We start from the raw sequence: 23674 nt of genomic DNA on the forward strand, positions 1-23674 counted from the left end.
AATTATTTTAACAGTCAGAAAAATATATTTTTTTTTTCAAAATGTACATAAACAAAAAACTATACTATGAAAAATATTTTTATAGACTAAATATTAGTATATCAAATTTTCATATTTTGATCTACGGACGGCAGAAAACTTAATCTACTAGTTACGGGCCGTAGATTGTATATTCGGTTAATAATTTAGTTATCTACATATGGTAGAACTATCATATCTACCATTATATACTTCTCTACCGTCGTAGAATTATTCAGCTGCCAATAAATACATTTCTACGATGGTAGATTTATTCAGCTGCCATTTCGCTTATTTCTGGATTACAGTTGATTTCAATAACTATATTTCTTAATATATCTACGTATGTTTACTTGGTATTTTCTACCAAAATATTATATTCTACCGTTGCTGGGTTATGCAACCTACTGTTTTATCTACTTTCTATGGCAGTAGAATGTATACTCTACCAAGTTCGAAATGTATATTTTCCTAAAATCTTTCCAATTTTTTTGTGTTTTTATCAATTATTTATGAAACCAACAAGTATATTAAACTCTAATTTCTATACACACTAAACTTTAACTTATAAACACTAAATTCACAATCACCATTTATTTGATTTAGGCTTTAGGGTTTGAACCCTATGTGATTAAGGGTTTAGGGTTTAAACCCTACTTGTAGTGTGAACTATATTTGTAAATCTTAGTGAAATAACATGTTCGGTGTAATGGTTATTAAATACATATAATATCTTCATCATTAAATAGCTGTTCATCATTGTGATTTATAAGAAAATGAGTATAGTTTGCTTAGAATGGCTCTTGTGAGAGAAAATCATGAGAATAGAGTGAAACCTCACAACTAAAACACATTTACTATTGTTTATGAGAATCCGAGTACAACACGTAACACATATATAACGATTAACAGTAACTAAATCCAAAGTCATAACAACTCTCACTAAGTATCCACTATTCGAGCTTGAACAACCTTGAAGTAGTTTCCGACACGAGAAACATAGATAAGCTAGGAAAGTGTATTCTGGTGCAGGCGCAAGACCAAGAAGAGCTTCAGTTCCTGTTAGGAACAGTCTATTACATAAGGAACATTTACCCGGAGGTGGAACTTGAAAAGAAACAGAACCATTTTTACAACCTTTTCTGTATATCCCATGAAAAGAAAAACACAAAATGGGTTATTCAATCAGCCATCGTCGTCTATTTGTAGTTCTTCATTCTATATTAGCTAAATAAATATTAAAATTTCATGTATTGCTAATGAATCACTCATTCTCTTCACAACCTCGCCTCTACAGCTTCTAATTTCCCGTAAAGGAGAGAAGTCAGTAACCAAATGTGAAGCTCCACACTCTGTAATGAAATCAGGGATCTTCTCCCTTGCAGCTCCCTAAATTGTAAGAATCAAAAGTTCATATTTCCCTTAATCATAACAATCCAAAGTACAAACGAAAGAGAACCGAAGAACTTACTTAAAATCGATTAGGTCAAGGAATAAAGATGAAGTGTATCTCTGTTTGAGACGGTAAGGCGCGGGTTCGAGATTCCGGTAAAGTGATTCACTTTGTTTCTGTCGGGAGAAGAGAGAGATTAAATCGAAACTCCCAGATTCTCTTGTAAGGAGAAGGAAGATGAACACCGACGACCAGGAGGAGGAGTAGGCGCCTTTGTTTAAGAAGAAACACCGGCGGAGCCAAAGAGGGGAAAAGGAATATCGGAGCCGGCGAATAAGGGACACTGGAGCCGGCGAAGTGAAGCAGCGTCGTCGAGTGTTCAAGTCTCTCCGATTTTCTCTCTACACGTAACAAAGGAGAGAGTTTTGATTAGGGTTCATGTGTTCAATTTGGGGATAAAATGGTGTCAGGGGATGTGTGTTTTGTTTTATTTCTTAATTAAATTTTTTTTATCGAAAATTAATTTTTTATTTAAAGAAAACAAATATAAAATATTGCGTTGGAATTATATTGGGGGTTTAATTGGATAAACACAAAATATTATTGCATTGGGACAATGTGGTGTTTAATATATGGCATAGGGACAATGTAGTTGTTTTTATGTTCCATATTTACAATTTTCCCTAATAAATACCCGCCCGGTCGGGCGGGTCAAGGTCTAGTTACCAATTGTAACTTTATTACATGGTTAGGGAAGTCCGATTTTGGTGTTGGTGTGAGACAGTTTTGTCGCTTTTCTATTCTTACACATCCACCATCTCCATGGTGGAAAAGATCCATTACGATGTTAGTGTGACAAGTTATTGTCGTCGATATAAATGGTGCATTAATTGGTCGAAGAATTTGGGATCCAAAAACAAAAATCAGGTTCGTTGGAGGTATTGCAAGTTGAGATCAGGAGTAAAAGATCAGTTTCAGAAACTGACTAAAGAGTTTTCAAATTTATATTTCAATACAATACATTTGGTATCGAAGTTTGAATAAATTCAAACTATCGTTGAAATTATGGACATCACAATGAAAAAAAACGACAGTATAGAATGGAGGATGTATTTTCTTTGTTGTATAGCAATATTTTTACAATCGTTGAAAGTTGTTCATCTCGGTTTTTAACTTTTACGGTTGAAATCTTTTATACATTTATACACTAAAACAGAAGTCAGTTGACAATTTTGGTTGTGACATGTGTCTTTTCTCATTTTTAATAATAAATTACTAGATTTTGATCCGCGCTTTTAAAGCGCGGGATTATATTTTTAATTGAATATATATTCGGTAAAATCAAAATTTGTATATACTTTATACAGTATATTTTTATTTTCCAATATGTATATATATATATATTATTACCAACATATACAATATTTATAATTATATAAATTAATATGAGCACTATGTAAGTTTTTATGTGGATATTTTTTTTGTTGCAGATAGTTTAAGAAACAAAGCTAGACCCATATATTTTTATATAAACTTTTTCAATAAAAATATGGTCTTTACATTTAAAAAATTATTTTTTACATGAGATATATATTTTTACCTGTGATCACTAAAAAATCTACTCACAAAAGTCAATGTTGGATCATTACATTATTTAACTTCATATTATTTCTCATATAATTAAATTGTTTACTATTAAAAAAATATTCTAATCTAACATGTTATTCCAATATTTTCAAAATAAGATATTGAAAACATATTCTGAAGTATCTTTTTTAATATTTTATTATTATAAATGAGTCTAATACCTTTTTGATTTAAAGAAAATAAAACAAATTACTATAAATATTTATATAATCGGACAAAATATTAATGGAATGTAATCTTAACAAAATATTTATGGGATGTAATCTTAACAGAATATTAAAAGATTCATGTTTAAGATATATTAAATTTTCCGAATATATTTATTAATATATATATGGAAACATTTGCAATAACATAAATATAGCAATGGCATACTATTGTAATTAACTTCAAAAACCAAGTGCAAAAACCTATTAGGTATTTTACTTTAATAGTATAGATAAGTTTTTTTTGTCAACTCATATTCATTTAAGCCCAAATGGCTAAAGCATACATTTGTGTCATTACAAGATAGCCCAGAAAATAAAATTACAATCCAAACAAGAACGTAGTTTATATCGTGAATATCTTTCCACGTGTTATCTTCTAGGGCATCAACTATACACGCGTCTCCACACGTGTTAACCATCCCTGAAGCTGCTTCAATGTTCACCGTGAAGCTTCAACCACCGTAGCTTTCCAGTTTCGCTTCCTTGTTCTCTTACTCTTTCCACATGATTCATCTATCTTCTGGGGATATTGAGTTTTTTTTTCTGACACCAACGAGAGATGCCTTCCACTTCAAGCCGCGTCTTTTTGATCAGAAAAGACTTTTTTACCGGAATTAAGAACCGAGGAAATATAAGTCAAATTGAAGCAAAATCATTTGTTGGACGGGATATTTTCTATAATTTCCATTCTATCATTTGTTTGACAGCTTAAACTAGGCTTCATTTTAGATAGGTTTTCGGTCTTAATCAAAATCGGTCAGGGGTGCGTCGGAACGGTCGGTGGCCGCTTAGTCTCATCCGAGAGTCTAATCTCTTTGTACTGCTTTTTTTTTTAAGGAAAAAAAGAAGGAAGGGGTCGATTTATAGGCTCCTTCCCTTCCACTGCATAGCTGCGCTAACAGGTACTATGAGCCCTCTGTCCACACATCTAACCAGCTCGCGTGGTTTCACCGGTTCCACCGAAAACTCTCATTTGTTAAAACGGAGCATAGTGCGCTTTAGGCGCCGAGCGAGAAACCTCTCTTCTTTCGTTTCGGTTTATTCACTATCTGAAACTTAGCACTTGTTTGATTTTTATTATTGGATAGGGGTCAAGACGCAGTCGGGCGCCGGCGGCTTACTCAAGTGCCCCCCGAACCGCGCGAAATGGTCGCCTATTACACGGCTCACTAACTCTGCCTGGGGTGGGGGTACGTACCTATTTATTATTCGTCGCCGGTCCGGCTTAATGGAGAAGGAAATTCATTCTTAATCTAGAGAGTTCCCTTTCGTTAAGCGCATCGAGCCAAAAGACTTTTCAGTCAGAAAATTAGGAAGCATGGACTCATTCTACTCCATACAACGCCAACTCTACTTGATTTTCTCCATAAATGACTGTGAAAATCCATCAAACCTAATCTTATCTCGACAGAGATGCTCCCCTAAACGCCACAACCGGCAATAAACATTGGAAGACTGATACTCATAGAGAAATAGATTAAGGTGAACTCGGTAAAAAAGGCAACTAGCTCAAAACGACAACGGAATTAGAATGAACACCGAGTGGAAAGCGATTTATATCGATCTTCATCGAAGATAAAAGAAAAGATTGAAAACCAGCTTCGAGAGAGATCGAGAAAAACACTCCAAAAAGTTGCCTATGCAGAAAAACGAAAATCGCCTATGCGAAAAAACGAAGATCGCCAAAGCGAAGCCGAATATCGATCATAGATCGAAACTATTTACAAACAAAATAAAAGAAAAGGACCACTGAGATCAATCCCCCTATATATTAAAAGAGAAGTCACTTTAGTGATTTTTGCTTAGGTGTCACTCATAGAGAGCTTTTATGATTAATTCTTATAATTCTATTGGTTCATTTTTTCTAATTTCTTTTTGATTTATTTTTAATCGGCTGGTAAGAGTTATTAACTTAGAACCAATTAATCTATGCTTCCAAACACTCTCATCCGAGTTTTTTTATATATGTTAAAAACTCTCATGAATCGAGAATACAATTTATCATCCGAGTTTATTATATGAAAATGTATGACAATACAAGTTTAGTCTAAAATATGTTAAAAATGTGAATCGAGAAAACATACACATATATACACATATATATTTTGATTAAACATTGGTGTCTTTTTCTTTTCATATTTTCATAAATATATAAAAATGTGATTTCTTATCCTGGTAAGAATAGCACACACATAGATTTTATTTTATTTTATAATTTATATTATACTAAAATATGTTAAAATTAGTAATAAATCAAAACGTTCACTAAGTACTAAATAAAGGCTATTTCAGAGATCTAAGTATTACTAAATAATATATGTTTAGCCACCAACAATATTATTTAAAAATTTAGGTGAAATTTAAAATATTTGACCGGTTATTATTTATGTTATTAAAAATAAATTAAACATTAACATTTTATATATGAAAAAGTGTTCACAAAAAATATATACATTTATTATTGTGTTGGAATATTAAAAACAGTCATATATCTGAAATATTTTAGAAAATAAATTTATACAAATATTATTACATTAATTATAATTTGCGCAAGAATGTTAATAAATATGTGTATTAATGAGTTTTCTTATTGCAAATATGTTAAATCATTCACTCTTGATGTCGACCATTTATTACATTGCTTAATGACATTTAACGATTTGTATCTAATTAGGAAACTTATTTTTATTAACTTACCTTATTAATATTGATTACTTGTGCAAGTTAAAATCATATCATATACATATCTTTTATGACAATACAAATTTAATATCTTTCGACACATGCACATATTGGAACGACGCCGTTTATGCTTCATAGTAAAACCCTAGACTCGAGTAGCTTTGTGTGACTTGACTATATATACAACGGCCAGACTTGGCTTCGAAACAAAATAACATGCGTCGTCAGCTCTATTCTCTGAAGTTAATTGCTTTATGATCTTCTTCTGTTTTGTTGTTCTGTTGCTATGTTATCTTTTGTTGTTCTTGATGGTGGTAGTGGTGGAATGTGATGATACGTAATTGTCGCCCCAGTCTTATTTGCATTCATTACGATGGATGTAACATGGTGATTGACTTTTCATTATCTGATTTCATCAAATGGTTTTCTTGATCCAATAGTTTCAATATTTCAATATTTTATTTTGGTTTCTTTGATCTTTTAGAAGAAGAGGAATGAGGATAATTTATCCAACGTCTATTAAGTCTGTACAATAGTGTTGAACCAATGACATGCACTACCATCTGACCTCTTCGTTACCTAAATTAATTTAGTAAAATCTTTTTTATTTTTTCTTTCGTTTTCATTAATTAATGTTTGGTTAAATGAATGAATGCCTAGATGTATCTGATGTCCAAAGTTATAAAAGTAGTTGGACATTTCAAAATTCAAGGCGTAGATTGAATATTAAAATAGGTTTTGCGAAACTGATTGCTTTCTCTTGATAAGCTCTCTGTTACTGTACCCATGTTTATTTCTTCCCACTTATGTATTCGTTTTTTTGTTTTTACTATGTTTTGGTTAAACATGTTGGTGTGCCTTCAAGGAACTATGTATTTCCTAATAACTCTGGTTAGTCTGGTTAGCTAGAATCCGGAAAGTCCCAAAAATAATAACAAGAGACCGAGGTATTACAATAGACTCCTGAAAATAAGATTTGTCCGTCGACGGAAATCAATATACAGTTCCAAGTACGGTTACACTGTTTCAAAAAGATGAAAAGAAATACATTGATGAATGAGCAATCTTGAAGAAGACACTTTTGTTTTCACACAAAGAATCTCTGGTGTCAACGAGGTACTTATTAACCAAACCCACTTTGTTTGTTTCATTTTTTATAGAGCTTGATCTCTGGTTTCCATTAGGTCTATGTTATATTCACTTTTTGATAAGTCAGTTATAGATGTTTGTAAAAGGTGACAATCATCATTGATTTTCTTGTCTTGAAATGCTTTAGTTATTTAGCTCTTTTTATTTTTTTTAGAGGTTTGGGCTTCGGTATTTACTATCTACCTATGCTTCTTGTTAGGTTCTAACTCTTGCCGAGCTCCGCCGTGTTCCCATTCCGAGCTTCAAGGTCAAAGATTTGACACTTAAGACAATGATCTCTCAATATTCAATTCCTGGTATAGTCAGGGTGCTACAAAACTCACCTGAATTGAAGAAGCTATCAACAATACACAAAATGGAGTTTGGCACCATACCGGTATTTTTCCATAAGCCTATTTTATTTTCTTAGTTTCCTCGACCATTCTATCTATTAGCGAGTTTAAATATAGTCGTAGAACCATGCATGTCCTTTCACTTTGGGTTTGTAGAACCTGAAATATTGACTATCAGTGTGCATAACGGAAAACCTTTTCTGTTGTACAGGAGGAGTATATTGACACGTAGTTGGATTTGCAAAGCTTGAATCGGGATCAGCGTTGGAGCTTGGAAGCGAGGATCTTTGGGAAACTGAGTCATTGGAATGTAGAGTCGAGATACGTGGCTTCCTTCATGGAACTTATGTTAAAAAAAAAACAAAGACATTAGAGAAGATGGTCGTTTGGTTTTATAGTTATCTTAAAGAGCAAACTTTTGAAGAGTTGCCTGAGATGGTTCCAATGCTCGCTGACAAGAACAATATCTCCATAGTGCTCCACCTATTCAAGCCGAATCACAGGGTTTTTTAGTCTTGGATCTTTTTTCTTTTACCAAAGCAGTCTTGGATCTTATGATAATATCTTTGAACGTGAATTTGAACCCTAATTTACATTTTCTTAAAAGATTTTTCTTTAAACTTTAAAACGAAAAACTACATAAACCACAACTTTGTGCCATGATTCATTAGAATTTTTGTAAACGTTTATTCATGATCTTGAACGTACTATTTGTTGTAAAAAACTTACATAAAATATTTATAATGGTTCAATTAAAATGTGTAGTGCAAATAAAATTAAAAAATTTACTTTATGTATGTTCACAATAAAGAAGAAAAATATTATTTTAATGATTTTATGTTATTTTTTAAGGGAGAGAGAGAAAGAAGTATTTAGGCTTCAAATGGTGACGAACCGCCATGCACCGCTATGAATAGTAACAAAACCTCTCCATATACCTAAATATCTCTATGTTTTTGTTACTATTACAACCTCACCGTACTCGTCCCGCAGTTGTCCCGCACGTTACCATTCCGAGCCTTAGAAATAGAGAGATAGAGAGCGAGACCGAAAGGGAGACTGAGATACATATATATATATATATATATATATAGGTGAAATAGAGAAAATTAAAGATTATGATAGAGAGAGATAGAGGGAGGCTGAGAGAGAGAGACCCAAAGAGATATAAAATAGATGAAACAAGTGAAATAGAGAGAGAGAGAGAGAGAGAGAGAGAGAGAGAGAGAGAGAGAGAGAGAGAGAGAGAGAGAGAGAGAGAGAGAGAGAGAGAGAGAGAGAGAGAGATTTAGTGTTTAGGGTATACCCAAGGGTTTACAATTTAGTGTTTAGGATTTACCTAAGGGTTTAGGATATATCCAAGAATTTAGGGTTTAGTGTTTGGATTTTTATCCATGGGTTTAAGCTTTGTCCAAAGGGTTTATGGTATAGTGTTTAGTGTTTATGATTTACTCTTTTGTGACTGTTTAAAAATTGTTAAAAAAAATTCATCTTTTGGCAACTACTAATATTTTTCATTTATTTTTAAAACTTAACACAAATTATTATTATTTTATTTATTATCTTTAAAGAAAACTGTACATTAATTGGCATACTATGATTAGTTGGTAATTCAGCCAAGAAAAAGTCATGATAAAATATTAAACTAGAAAACATTCCCATATAAATCAAAATTGTGGTAGTTAAAGATAATCGATGAATTAAAAGAATGTTTATATTTTTATATTTTTTTTAAAAAAAAGGTTTACGATGAGAGAGAGAGAGAGAGAAAGAGAGAGAGAGTGATAGATAACTACGATCCACTTATGCACTTATAATAATAACGTAACATGTAGTATATGAATTAGACATAATGATACGTAAAGATTGAGAAAGAATTATAATCTACTTATATATTTATACTAATAGCGAGACGGGTAATATATGGATCATATGAATGCTCGCACGCACGATATGTGGATTAGTGTTTGGATTTTTATCCAAGGGTTTAAGCTTTGTCCAAGAATTTAGGGTTTAGTGTTTGGATTTTTATCCAAGGGTTTAAGCTTTGTCCAAGGGTTTAGGGTATAGTGTTTAGTGTTTATGATTTACTCTTTTGTGACTGTTTAAAAATTGTTTAAAGAAATTCATCTTTTGGCAACTACTAATATTTTTCATTTATTTTAAAAACTTAACACAAATTATTATTATTTTATTTATTATCTTTAAAGAAAACTGTACATTAATTGGCAAACTATGATTAGTTGGTAATTCACCCAAGAAAAAGTCATGATAAAATATTAAACTAGGAAACATTCCCATATAAATCAAAATTGTGGTAGTTAAAGATAATCGATGAATTTTTCTTGGGTTTACATTTTTATATTTTTCAAAAAAATGTTTACGATGAGAGAGAGAGAGAGAGAGAGAGATAGATAACTACGATCCACTTATGCACTTATAATAATAACGTAACATGTAGTATATGAATTAGACATAATGATCGTAAAGATTGAGAAAGAATTATAATCTACTTATATATTTATACTAATAGCTAGACGGGTAATATATGGATCATATGAATGCTCGCACGCACGATATGATCGTAATTACCTTTTTATCTTTTTCAAAAAAATAAAAGGCTTATGATGAGAGAGAGAGAGAGAGAGAGAGAGAGTAATATGTGGAGAAACCTAAATGAGTAAGATACAAAGATACTACAAGAGTGAAATATAATTACGATTCACTTATGCACTAATAATAATAGCTATACATGCAATATATAAATCATATTGATGCCTGCACATGCATGATTTATTTATTTCATATTTCAAAGTATATGATAATAATTTAAACATCAAAGTAAATTGAATTAAGTAATGTCTAAAAGGCTTATAGTTTTGAACCACAAAGACTGAATGAAGAACAAATTTAGTTTTAATAATACATAAAACATATGAATCGTATTTGAATAATACATAAAACATATGAAGAACAAATTTAGTTTTAATAATACATAAAACATTTGATTATACAGTTGAACATCTATAAATTAATAATGTTGGGACTACACCAAACCTATAATTTTTATTAATTTATAAAAATTATTAATTTATCGAGATACTAATTGAACCAAAAAATTAATTTGGGACTATGAAATTATATTAATTTATAGAGATATTAATTTATAGATTATTAATTTATAGAGGTTATACTGTATTTTAATAATATTTATACATAAAACATAAGAACCGTATAAATGCCCGCACATGAGATTGCTCGCTGGTCTTACTGATGATGCAGCAAAAGAGCTTCAATCCTTCTCAAAATAAATTTTGGATATTGGAGATGGAAAAATAAATTTGCCTAACGACGGTCAAGTTGAGATTGACATCCCTTCTGATTTGCTGATAAAAAATAGTGGAGAAGATTCTATTGAGACTATGGCAAAAGAGGTTTATGGACAAGCTTTTCAAACCTCAACAGATAAGGATTTGTATAGACATCGAGCCATTCTCACTCCCACAAATGATGAAGTGGATAAAATAAATGATTACATGTTTTCGCAGTTGCCAGGTAACATATTTTTGTGTTTACTCTTATGTTCCAGTGACTTTTTACATGTCACTAAAGTAAATGATTTACATATGCTTTCAGGTGAAGAGAAGGTTTACCTTAGCTCTGACAGTATTATCCCATCCGATATTGACGTAGAAGAAAATGTAGTATATCCTCCAGAGTTTTTGAACAGTGTTAAAGTGGTTGGACTGCCTAGACATTATTTGAAGCTGAAGGTTGGTGCTCATATTATGTGTCTCTGTAACATGGATCTTGCAGATGACTTATGCAATGGTAATAGGCTAATTGTTACTCAGTTACTGCCCCATGTGATAAAAGGTAGAATTATAATCGGAAACACTATTGCTGGAGACAAAGTCTGGATTCTTAGAATGTATGTCATCCCACCTGACACAATGTTTCCCTTCAGAATGCGTCGAAGACAGTTTCCCGTTACATTGGCTTTCGCGATGGCCATCAACAAAAGCCAAGGTCAAACACTAGAAAGTGTTGATTTGTTTCTGCCTAGGTCAGTGTTCTCTCATGGTCAGCTCTACGTTGCACTTTCAAGAGTTAAGTCGAGAGCTGGATTAAAAATTCTAATAACTGGTAAAGAAAGAAAGCCGGAGACAAAAACATTGAATGTTGTATACAAACAAGTTTTTCAGAAATTCTGTAGGAAGGGTACGTAATTGTTATCTACTTTTTCTAATATTTTTTTAAAAGTATATAAATTGTTACAATTTTTTTTTGTATTTGCCAGATGGGTAGTGATGAGTATGAAGATCGATAGTATTTCATTGCCAATCAGTTTTCTGACTATTCCGATCATGGTATGTCAATTTAATATTCTCTTATGTTCAATAAAATTTACAAATTTATAAATCTTTCAAATTATGTTAACCCGTCCACTTGCTTACAAAATTAAATTTATTTTTGCCGGGTTTCTAATGGAATTGTTTTCTTTATCGAGAATTGTACTTCATACTTTATATAATTTATGGATAATATTTTTAATTTTATTATATTTTCTTTTAATATGTCTACATAAATTTTACGAGTAAAATTATGCATAAAAATTTTTTCACCTAAAATAAAGAATTACAACACATATACAATACAGTTCTAATTAGTGATAATGTAAAATATGTTACTTCTCAAACTATACACTATTAATTCCAGATTTGGAAAATAAAATATTTTCTTAAACACAAAAATTATTTTGGGACGTTGCAATTATACATATAGACAATAACTAACTCTTGATACCGAAGTTACTTTGTTCCATCTGGTCTTTTTAAAATATTGAATACCAGCATTTTTTCTGTGCCTGATGCTTTATCCCAAAGATGGTAGTCTTATGATTTAAAATCCGTTACTTCCAAACTTGAGTACTATTTTATCCATAATTTGAAACTGTACAATGTCCGCACAGGGTGTGGACCGGTCACCTAGTCTTAATAATAAATTATAAGTTTTAAAAATTGTTTTAGTTGTTCAGAAAAAAATTTATCCATGACAAAGAAACCGCTAGGCAGTTAGACATCCAAATCACGTCATTTAGCGTTTTCACAAACAAGTATCTTCCACAATTCAAGAATTCACAATTAAATAACTGCTCCACCGATCAGAAACCAAAACATGATTTGGAGACGGTTGAACACGAAGACAACAAAACTCAAGTGTAAGTATTTTGTACTTTTATTTTATCTACCAATTATAACTTTTCAAGATTTTGGAGTTTTGTTGAGATTTATTTTTATGTCTTGCACAGCATCATTCACAGGTGGGGTGGCGAGAAGAACATGTGAATGGATGGTCGTTTTTGTGTTACCTTTTATAACTTTTTTTTCAATTCATTTTGCAAAGTTTTATGGCTGCCCAAAACTTACGTTTACGAGTTGTTTGACATTTATAAGCAAACAGAAATTTCAGTGAGATCAAACCAGCATAAGAATCATCTAAAGATTGGCTAACTTGATAAGAAGAAGGAATAGCTTCTAAGTCCTCGGGTTCATAAACGTTAATGGCGTCACTTAAAAACTCGGTGAGTGATTGTTTTTTCTAATCCCGTATTTGCCTATTCATTAGTACTCCCTCCGTTTTTTAAAGAGTGTCGTTGTGACATTTTTCATACAGATTAAGAAAGTTGTTGAAATATATGTAAGTTGTAATTAATTATACCTATTTGACCAATAGTATTTTTGAAAAATAAAATTATTTATAAAATCAATGCAGTTTGCAATTAATTTTCAGCTGAAAGTTAGTATAATTTACATTGGAATTGTAAAGTGACACTCTTTGTGTAACAAGAAAATGAACTCAGAATGACACTTATTACTCCCTCTGTACCATTTTAAGTGATATTTAAGGTTTTTACACAAAGATTAAGAAAATACAAATTTCTATGTAATTTATCTTGGTTACATAAAATTGCATTAAATAAAATCAGTCTAACCAATAAGAAAAACATGTAGTATTTTGTAATTGGTTGCAAATTTCAATTGACATTAAATTTTATTTAGAAATGTGAGAACATCACTTATTATGGAACAAAATAAAAATGCTTAAACATCACTTAAATTGGTATAGAGGGAGTATGAAACAGAGGGAATACTAAATTTCCATCGAAACTGGTTAAATATATTTCAACAATCAACATTGATGTTTGTTTTAGGTTATATAAGATAATTAAGATCAAATCAAGTAAAACAATGAAAACCAAAGTAATTAAGAAAATTGTTAGTGTGCGTACGAGTGTTCTCTTTCTTTTTTCTAACCTTAAGTAATTTTTGTTGGTTTTGTTATGAATTTTGTTTTGGTTAATGTGTTTAATTGCAAAAAATACTGTATTTAATTGCTATAATCTTTTAATATATGTTTTTTACTAAAAAATCTCAAAATATTCATACTTAATAAATATGTTATGTCTTTCTTAAAATATAAAAGTATTTAAAAGATATATATATATATATATATATATACATATATAAAAGTATTTTATAAAAATTAATAGTAATAAATAACACTTGAATTAATTTTAAACATATATTTCCACCATTCATTTATTTAATTCTTTTAGTTTTGTATTTACATAATTATATTGATAAATGTAATGTACCCCTGCATAGCAGGGGCCATAATACTAGTAATACACTAAATTCTAAGCTGAATAATATTTATAGGTTTAATCTGGGACAAGATCAATGTAATACAACAAAGAAACTGGGTGTTAATAATTCGACTAAGATTTAAAGCTCGCAAGAATAGCAATAGAGTTTATACTCTATTGGTAAAGAAGACTTGGGTAAGGATCTCATTTGATCTATTGTTGTCCCTTTTGAATTATATGGGGTATTTTGGTCCCCACCAAAGTATGTCCAGATTAGTTACGTGTTAGCAGCCTACGTTTTCGACTCATGTATCGATTTCTTGTCTCTGATGATGCCAAAATTTTAATTTTCTAGTGGTTGGGACTGGAACCCTAGTGGTTTCACTATATTGGATTTCGCCCTCAAGTTGATTACCACTCGACCAAAAGCACTGGTTTCTGTTGTTGTCTTCTAATCATTTTCATTATTTTATTTGTTGTTTTCGGTTATCATAGAGATTTACATAGAAGGAGACATTATATCTTATGTTTGCACTTAAAGACACATTGTCTAGTTGACACACTTTGTGTGGACGGCTGTTTTATTTTGGAAAGAAATAACTCTGCCCGTAAGTAAAATAATATTTTTTAAAAAGGCAACTGTAAGCTAACTAGGTTTGTGTCTGATTATAAATTCTATCAAAAAAAAATTCTATAACTTTATTTAGATGGTATTTTTACTTTTTGAGAAATAAATTAGGAAGACCATGATAAAAAAAGAAATATAATTATTTTTAAAAAAAAATATTAGTGATGTCAAATAATGAATCGTAAGAATAGAGTATTTAAAAAATATATTTGATAGTACTTGGAAATTTTTATTTGATATAATTTAATTTTTGCTACTAAAATCCTTAAAATGATGGTTAAAGATTATGTGAGAGTAATATTCTATTTCCAAAATCATATACAAATAATTTGAAAATGAGTATCTAATAAAATTACTTCATAAAATTACATTTTAACTAACTAATGTCTATGTATAAACACATTTCGAGCTGACGACATTATAACCAATCACGTCAAAACTCTCTTTAGGGCATTATAACTAATGATGTTTATGTACAATTTGACGGTTTTTAAAATCAAGAAAAACATAATATTATGTTTCTATAAATAATTTATATTTCGTATTTTTTCCTTTTTAACTCATGTTATTAATTAAATTGTTATCGCGAATCATAGGAAAACAATGAATTCAAGAAATATGAAAAATAATTACAAACTTATAGAAATGAATAATTTTTCTAAAAATATTTTATTTAGTATTATAGAAAAATATGCAATAAGAAATTTAAGATTTTCACATGTGTTTATTTTTTTTATAAATATGTATTTATTTTATAGTAATTTACTTTACAAAATTAATATATAATTATGCGATAGTGATTTTACTTTCTAAAATCTTAAATACTTACATCTATTTAGAAATAAGATATCTATATTCATATAGTTAATTTGTTATCTGAAAAGATATCATTAAGAAAAACTGATTTTAGAAAACTGTCTGTGTTCAAAAAAAAAAAACAGAAAACTGTCTAACATTAAATCAGTTTAATAAAATTGTCACTGTGGTGACGAGAAAGTGAAACACAAAAAAATGTAAAATAAAGAATTCATCGGAATAAATTCATCTTACATTATTAGAAGGTGATGACAAAAAAAAACATTATTAGAAGGTAAATATTTTAATTATTTTTATTTTAGATAAAATCTTATATGTTCTTATAATTAAAATTAATTAGTGTTTATATGAGAAAATATAGTTTGGGGGTTATATGAATTATTCTCTTCTTGAAAAGTATATTACTATAACTGAAAATTCAAAGTAGAAAATCTTAATAATTAAGAACATAAGAAAGTGTACGACATTGTAAATGATTCAATTGGCTTAATTATTTTTTTTTTGAATTATACAGGGATATTTTGGCCCCCACGGAAGTGGTCTAAACTAGTCACGTGTTGCCACGTGTCGGTTTCATGTCCTTGGTGATGCCGAAATATTAATTCTTCAGTGACCAGGATTCGAACCCTGGTGGCTTCACCTTATTGGGTATTTTTTCCTCAAGTTAATTACCACCAGGCTACGAGTCCCGGTTAAATAATGATTCAATTTGTATTTTGTTTATTTTGCTTAGGTTCGGTTTAGATTTTCAAGTTTGAATATTTTCTCTAAGCTTAGGTCCAAGGTAGCTAATAACTCTTAATCCACCTTTGTGTATTAAATTTTAAATTCAAATAGAAACTTATGTTGAAAATGAAATCTTATTCATAAAATAAGTTTCACATACAGTAAAACTATAATAAAAAGATTTTCATCATTTTTTATGTTTTCTTAAATTAAAATAGTTGCACGAGTCCATATCTGGTTATTTCATAATGGACAGATTTTTACACAGCCCATTAGACTTATAAAAATTCTATTCACACTTGTTCAATTTTTTTCTCAGCCCACTAAGATTATAAAAATTTGGTCCCAACGTGGGTAATTAGTTGGGATTTAACTTGGTATTTTAACTTTATTTATTTATAAAGCAACATAACTAACTAATCATGATGTAGTTCTAATTTTAAAATTTAAAGTTACATCAAAATTTTACCAATCAAGATGTAAATTTCATTTTCAAAGTTACAGCAAAAAAAGAAGAAACTTTTTTTTCTATTTATTTTAGTTCATTGTACTACATCCTTATTATTCAGGTGTTAAAAGTTTTAAAGGAAAAAAACATTCGTACTTATTAGATAAACTTAAAACATAAATTATCACTTAAGAGAAAAAGAAAAAATCAAACATCAAAGAAAGAGAACCCTAACGTAGAACTTGTATAAGAAAAATCAAATTTGTAATGAATTTGTGGCAGCAACGATTACTCTTCATAACTTTGTAAGAAAATCAACTATACCAGATTCTGACTTTAAAGCAAACTGGGAGCAGGGTGGCAACCATCAAACAACGTTAGATGAGAAGATTGAAGGACCTGAAAATGTCGAAATTGTCGATTCCAGATAATACATGGAAGGTTTTCGTGACAAGATTTCAATGAATTTATGGAATTTTCGTAGGTAAAATTTATTATTATTTAGATAGTGGTTTTACTATTATTAGATGGTTTTTATTATAAACTATTTAGGTTCCGGAGGTTTTAATTACATAAAAGGTTTTTTAAATATTACATTAAAATACTATAACCAAAAATATACAGCTATAATTTTTTTTAATATATTGACAACAAATAACTTACAGCTACCGTTACCATATCTATAGCAAAAAATCTATGCCAAAAATCTTCAACAACAAATTTTAAAGCTAAACTTTTGCCCAACCAATCATCCACAACATGTAATACATATAGCTTAGTTTTATAACTTTTGTTTGAAAATGGCGTCGCTTATTCAAAATCTATGAACATATATGAAAGATGCATGGCGAAAAAGTAAAGAAAGTTAAGATAATCTTTATTTACTAAATTTGCTTAAGAGTACGCATTTCACAACCCTCTCTCTGGAGGTAGGAATGCCAAAGCCTCGAAAATAAATGTACATTAATTTGTTTGTTGTCTTGGATACACACTTGTTGCTGTTCCATTTTTCTGAACTTTGGACACCAAATCATAATTGATACATGCCAGCTGACTGAGGTTCTTCATACCATAAAAAGAGCAAGTCAGAATGTTACATAACTGATTTTCTTATAAGAATACCACTTCAAAAGCTAGGGTGTACTCAAAGTCATTTGCCATAACAAAAAAGTAAATGACACACAAGTTCATAATCTATAGGAGGATTCTGCAAGTTGACAAAGCTAGCAACCTATATATAGATATCGATGACGAATGAAACTTGCAAGTGAACTTCTACGACTGTATAAAACTATGATTAATCATATGGATGACAAGGGATATTGGGAGGAAATATACAGTACCTTGTAGGAGAAGTTATCGAATGGGTTACTTTCAGAAATATTTGTTTCCAACCCCGCAGATCCGCCGCATTCATCAACCTGCATATACCATCAATATTGATCCAATTTAGGGACACTACACATCGATCTATCGAATTTAACACCAATATTTCTGAGGAGGAATGAGAGTGGATCATCAAACATTACCCCATCGTTGTGATCATTGCTGTGGCAACCACTGCTGCCACTTTCACAGGAATTTCCATTCTCACTGGTTGGAGAAGATCGCTTATCCGAAGCGTAGCGACTTTGGAAGTAACTTGTGTCAAGAGCATCTACTGTATCCGGCACATATACAGCCTAGGAAAAACACAAGCAATAAATGAAAACAAATTATAAGGGAGTTTGCAAAGCTTACAACTTTTAAAGCAAAAGGATAAATTAGTTCACCTTCTGCTCTGGTAGAGTGTCCCAGTTTATGTCTTTAAAGAAGATGTGCTGCTTGACCTGTGTAATGATATTTGCTTCATCACTACCCAACACTTCAGAAAAAAAAATGGACTCTTTCGAGAAAAAGAAAATCAATGTCACCTCAGCCGCCCCTCTAGCTCCAAGCCTCTGATGAGGATCTTCCGTTAATAACCTGGACAAAGCACAAGATACAATGTTACAGGAGAAAAAATAGTCATGTCTTCTTCTCAATTGGGTTATAAGCTGATCTTGAACCAAAGCATGATCAGAATAGGCATTTATTTTGGACCGTTATGGGAAGATACATATAGTTCATAAATTAAAAAAAAAAACATGAGAACAAAAACAGGTTTGCTTATTGATGTTTACAAATTAAGAAAGGGCTATTTTCATTATGCATATGACTAGATGTAACGAAAAGTCACTAACCGATCTATCAAATCACGGGCTTCATAGCTCATCTCCTCTGGAACACTAGGCCATGTTATTTTCCGGTTGATAATATTGTCAAATATTTGCTAGAATACAACAAAGAAGATGCAGATCAAATATCAGGAAGTTGGAGAGTGAACTAGAGATATAAAATACTGTCGCAACATATGAATTATGAAGATGTGAAATGAAAATGGTACATAGATAAAGGCCAATACAAAGAAAAACACGTCATTTGATGAACCTTGAACTATTTACAAGAACGATGCAATCTTAAGTCACTGACCTCAGGATTATCAGCATTGAAGGGCGGAATACCCACAATAAATTCGAACAAAATGATGCCAACAGACCACCAATCCGCAGTTGCACCTGAACAGTTTGATATGTGACCATGGTTAGTGTTTATTAGGATATTTTATATTATGAGTTTTGGTAATTTTCCATTTAATCATTGGTTTTCAAGTTTTTTTATTAGGTTTAAGCGTTTTTTCTATTAAGTTCATATGATAATAATAAGTTAACTTCCAAGAGTTAACATTAATTCGTAAGAGAGCTTAGGGTTGAGAGAAAGCTTGGCTTAATTTTAATTTCTATATAATTCTTGTGTGAGTAAGAGTTCATATCACAGTTATGGAAGTATATCAATCTTTACAGAGTTAGTATTTGATAAACAGAAACGAATACTTGAAACTATATATTGTCAGACAGACAGCAGAACACCAATTTGGTACGAATCTGAGTGGTCTAACTTAGTGATAAGCAATACATCCAAGTTTTCCACAAGATAAGTAGAGCTGTAATCAGTGTTTCAAAAAGAGAAAAAAATATAGCTGTAATCAACTTGATATATACCACAAATTTTGTTATTCAGATTAACAATCCTAACCCAGGACTAATCATTTTAATCTCAACCCAAAACCAATTTATATTCAAAACAAAACTGAAATAATACAGACAAGCGGACAAAAAGATTAGAAGGAAGTGTGTACCATGTCCTTTCCCCAAAAGGATTTCTGGAGCCATGTAGTCAGGAGTGCCAACCGCAGACGGCCTATCTCGCCTTTCAAAGTTATGCTCCGATGTTGAGAATTTTGGACCAGAGAGATCACCGGTGCTGTCGATGAGACCAACTTCGGAGAGCCCAAAATCTGTCAACTGCTCATATGAAACAAAAAGGTACCATAAGGTCTACAGGGAAGCACGGTACTAATATTATATTTACAGTCTGCAGAGGCTAATTCTCTCGCTGTGAGTTTTATGAGATTCAGATAACAAAGATTTTAAGCTCTAGGGCATCACATTGCATGACTCAACTAAACATTCTGAAGCCTGATAATACTCTATATAAGTTTCTAAAATGGCGCTACTAGTTACCTTAACATGACCATCATGTGCCATCAATAAATTGTCAGGTTTCAAATCACGATGCACAATACCCTCAGAGTGTAAATATTCCAAAGCTAGGACCTGACATTGAATCACAACGCCTTGATAAATTTCCTTTTTAAATATGGCATATGATCTGTGAGCATTACACACTTACAACTTCGGCAATGTATACACGGGCATCAGTTTCATCCAAACAACCGATACATTTCAACATTGAAAAAAAATCACCCCCATTCACGTACTCCATCACAAGATAAAGGTTTTCGCGACAAGTAAAAGAATAGAAGAATCGAACCTGATCAAAAAAAAAGAAGAAAAAAAAGAAGGCTACGTTAGAAATAAGGGAATCTCTGCCGAGGATCATGCTACAAATGTTAAGAGCAGCTTACTACAAAGGGGTTGCGGACGTTGCTTAAAATATCTAGTTCAGCATGTATACGTTCAACAGCATTCTTGCGGATCATATCTGCCTTCTTCACAACCTAAGGACAATGAAAGCCCCCAGTTACAAGATTTTACAAAAGAAAGTTTGACTAATATTTTACCCAAAATAACTAAATGGGAACTAAATGAAAACCGATTTTTTTCGGATATTAAAGCTTCGTAATTTTGTTATCCGAACTGACCCAAATCCAAAACTACCTAAACCGATCTGAACCAAGAAAATTTGTCGGTTTCTAAGATCCGAAGTAATTGACCGAACCAAACTGATATCCAAAATGCCTAAGATTAAGCCTAACTGTAATACTTCAGAAGAATAACAGAAGCAAAGCGAACTGAAATTTAAATACCTTAATTGCAAATATGTCTCCTGTTGTTCTCTTTTTAGCCAAAAGAACTCTCCCATAAGCTCCCCTACTAATTTCTTTTATCTCCTCAAAATCATCTATGGATATGCGGTCCCGCATACGTACTGATCTGGTCCTCAAACTGCGTTGATCAACTTCATCTGCCAATAGAACATCTTCATCAATTACGGTGCTTGATAGGTCAACTTTTTCATCATCCAGAATCTCGTTCAGCTGAAGATACTTATCCCTGTATAACAAATAAAGTATTTTGCCTCAACTGATAAGAGTATACATTCATTTCCCAGGACACTTGTATTGCAAGCAATGACAGCATGGGAGAAAAGGCAATAATATATTTTAAGAACTCACCGTATCAACTTTTCTATGCGTATTCCAAAAGTTTCTACTGTCAGCGCATCAAAGTTTCTGCTGTCTATGGTAAGCCTCAAGTAATAAAGACAAGAAAGTAAGACCTTCATGGATTGATCATCATGTGATATGGCATTTGCTGCTCGTCTTGCAATGTTAGCAAGTGCAATCATCTGCATCATAGATTGTCCAGGGTGATTCGTCAGCCAGCATATTCAATAACAAATTAATTACTTGGAAATTATTATTATAGTGCAGTACCACGACCTACCAGTGGAATATCATCCCGGTCATGGAATGTAACCTTGCTTCCTAGTAATGATTCAAATGGATCGGGTCTAGGGGATATTTCCATAGGGCTTTCTACCGCTGTAAGACTAATGTTCTCCATGATAATGTCAAGAGTTGAAGCAACTTCCTCCAGCCGCGCGTCAACACTCACACCCTTGGTGCCATATCTATCCGACAATTCACATATTTTAGAGTGATCTTCCACGTGGGTGGTAGGAACATCCTCCTCGCATATACGACAAATAATTGATTTTTTGTCATTAATAATTGACATATCATCAGTGGAAGCTACTCGATTTTCAACCACCTTAACTTGGTTATCATTCTGCTCTTTTGATACTACTAGAGAAGTTTCATAGTATGGACAAGAGAGAGGTCCTGACTGGCTACGTTGTGCGAACTCTTCCTCCTGTCCCCAACTTTCCTTAAGAAACTGAAACTGAAGTAGTCTAGTACATCTCATAAGAATAAACAGCAATCGAGTGTGAAGCTGCTTGGGAACACCCGGGGGAAGCTCATGCCATTTGACATCTAACTCTTGAAATATCTCCTCACACTGAACCCAGAACTCTCCTGAAGTAGTTTTGGTACATTTCAGCGTCAAAATCATCAAGTTTCCAATTATAACCTTCAACTCATGATGATTTTTCGCATTGTCCTTGGAAATTCTAACCAGGTCCTCAGAAAATTGTTTAAGGTCGACATTCACTTCTTCCTTTGCTTTATCAAATGTGGCCTTGATTAGATTCAATACTTCCTGCTTAATTAAAAGCGATACCGTTAGAGCATGCATTGAACAAATTTCCAAATGAAGTTAAAACATAGACAGGAGCAGCAAGACTACCTCCCAGCTGTTTGACCTATCAGGCTTCCTTAATGGAAAAGGCCTTACACCTTCCGCGTTCAACTCTTGAGAGAAACTCTTATTGTCACGGGAATAGCTTTTACTTGGAGCACTGGTCTTGTGAGGTAAGGCTTGAAAATGAGGGGGCTCTAGCTCCATTTGATTCTAAAAAGATAGATAGATGTCACAACACAAACCCCCTTTTTATGATATTAAGGACTAAGGAGAAAGGATTACGTACCTCTGGTTTGCCAGAGTCGCAAGGTGGTGATACCTTGGATTTATCTGCTTAGAATACAACAAAATCAAACTTGAGAATAAAATATATGAAACATCAACGGTTGCCTAAGCATCTCCACGAGATGGGCGCAAGTCACAATAATATCAACAACATGAACAAGAGAGTTTTGGGCATATGTGATCATCACAACTTATACCAGAGTCCTGACGAGTATTCAACCCCGGCAAGTCATGAGACAGTGCCACGGGAGTTGCTTCATTATTCCTAAAGCTGAAGCAAGTTTCCAGCGTCACTCGGAGGGACCTCGTCTTGATCCGATTCGAACTACCCAGGGAAGACGACAAGTAAGATCCTAAGGGAACTGAAGAGTGGACTTGATCAGACGAAAAAGCTCGTTTCCAGTGCTTCTTCGTGAACTCTTTTAAACCTGCGGCAAAGCCAAATATCCAATTAGGGCTCCGTGTCTCCTCTTTAGGATTGGATCTCCGTTTCCTTTTATCGGATTCGGATTCGCTCGCAGAATTTTCCGGACTGTTGGCGCTGTCGACCTTCTTCGAGGAACAGAAGAGCTTCTTCAGTTTCGTGAACTTCATGTCGGATTCCCCAAAACCTTATCTTACCACAAAACAAAAACTCCATTTCAGAAACACAATCTCTAGAAGAAAAAGAAGATGACGTAACTGTATGAGTACAGTGTAAGAGGGAAGGCTCAAATTTTTAAAGCAAAGGTGAAAACAAGAGTCAAACCTGTTTGGACGTTTACCTTAGTCTATACGATTTAGTTGCAAATGTTTTATGGTGACGTTTAACTTAATGACGACAGG

The 23674-nt window shown here is 32.1% G+C and overlaps 2 protein-coding genes, 2 long non-coding RNA genes and 2 other non-coding genes across 6 annotated transcripts; 4 read left to right on the top strand and 2 right to left on the bottom strand.

Annotated features, from left to right (window-relative positions):
* Positions 1 to 843: 843 nt before the first annotated feature.
* Positions 844 to 2087, bottom strand: LOC130495341 (uncharacterized). The gene is made up of 2 exons (XR_008934662.1): positions 1490 to 2087; positions 844 to 1407 (listed from the first exon to the last, which is right to left on the bottom strand). It is a non-coding gene; the product is annotated as an uncharacterized LOC130495341 (long non-coding RNA).
* Positions 2088 to 6272: 4185 nt separating this feature from the next.
* Positions 6273 to 6362, top strand: LOC130497881 (small nucleolar RNA U31b). The gene has a single exon (XR_008936914.1). It is a non-coding gene; the product is annotated as a small nucleolar RNA U31b (small nucleolar RNA).
* A 74-nt stretch (positions 6363 to 6436) lies between these two features.
* On the top strand, positions 6437 to 6522 carry LOC130497830 (small nucleolar RNA Z195/SNORD33/SNORD32 family). Its single transcript, XR_008936848.1, has one exon. It is a non-coding gene; the product is annotated as a small nucleolar RNA Z195/SNORD33/SNORD32 family (small nucleolar RNA).
* A 4534-nt stretch (positions 6523 to 11056) lies between these two features.
* Positions 11057 to 11760, top strand: LOC130497606 (uncharacterized). The gene is made up of 3 exons (XM_056990543.1): positions 11057 to 11576; positions 11647 to 11651; positions 11731 to 11760. Exons 1-3 carry the CDS (start codon positions 11057 to 11059, stop codon positions 11758 to 11760), a joined length of 555 nt encoding a protein of 184 aa, XP_056846523.1.
* A 668-nt stretch (positions 11761 to 12428) lies between these two features.
* On the top strand, positions 12429 to 14831 carry LOC130499235 (uncharacterized). Its single transcript, XR_008938127.1, has 4 exons — positions 12429 to 12651; positions 12742 to 13014; positions 14153 to 14274; positions 14435 to 14831. It is a non-coding gene; the product is annotated as an uncharacterized LOC130499235 (long non-coding RNA).
* Positions 14832 to 17596: 2765 nt separating this feature from the next.
* LOC108848339 (probable serine/threonine protein kinase IRE3) lies at positions 17597 to 23481 on the bottom strand. The gene is made up of 17 exons (XM_018621676.2): positions 23047 to 23481; positions 22851 to 22894; positions 22610 to 22774; positions 21746 to 22522; positions 21475 to 21647; positions 21106 to 21352; positions 20704 to 20796; positions 20469 to 20609; positions 20300 to 20392; positions 19915 to 20080; positions 19209 to 19294; positions 18920 to 19008; positions 18611 to 18662; positions 18470 to 18526; positions 18227 to 18379; positions 18041 to 18118; positions 17597 to 17759 (listed from the first exon to the last, which is right to left on the bottom strand). The coding sequence occupies exons 1-17, from the start codon at positions 23441 to 23443 to the stop codon at positions 17661 to 17663; spliced, it is 2910 nt and encodes a 969-aa protein (XP_018477178.2). The 5' UTR covers positions 23444 to 23481; the 3' UTR covers positions 17597 to 17660.
* Positions 23482 to 23674: the final 193 nt, after the last annotated feature.

The sequence above is a fragment of the Raphanus sativus genome, chromosome 1, assembly GCF_000801105.2.
Source record: "Raphanus sativus cultivar WK10039 chromosome 1, ASM80110v3, whole genome shotgun sequence".
In the NCBI taxonomy this organism is placed as follows: domain Eukaryota; kingdom Viridiplantae; phylum Streptophyta; class Magnoliopsida; order Brassicales; family Brassicaceae; genus Raphanus; species Raphanus sativus.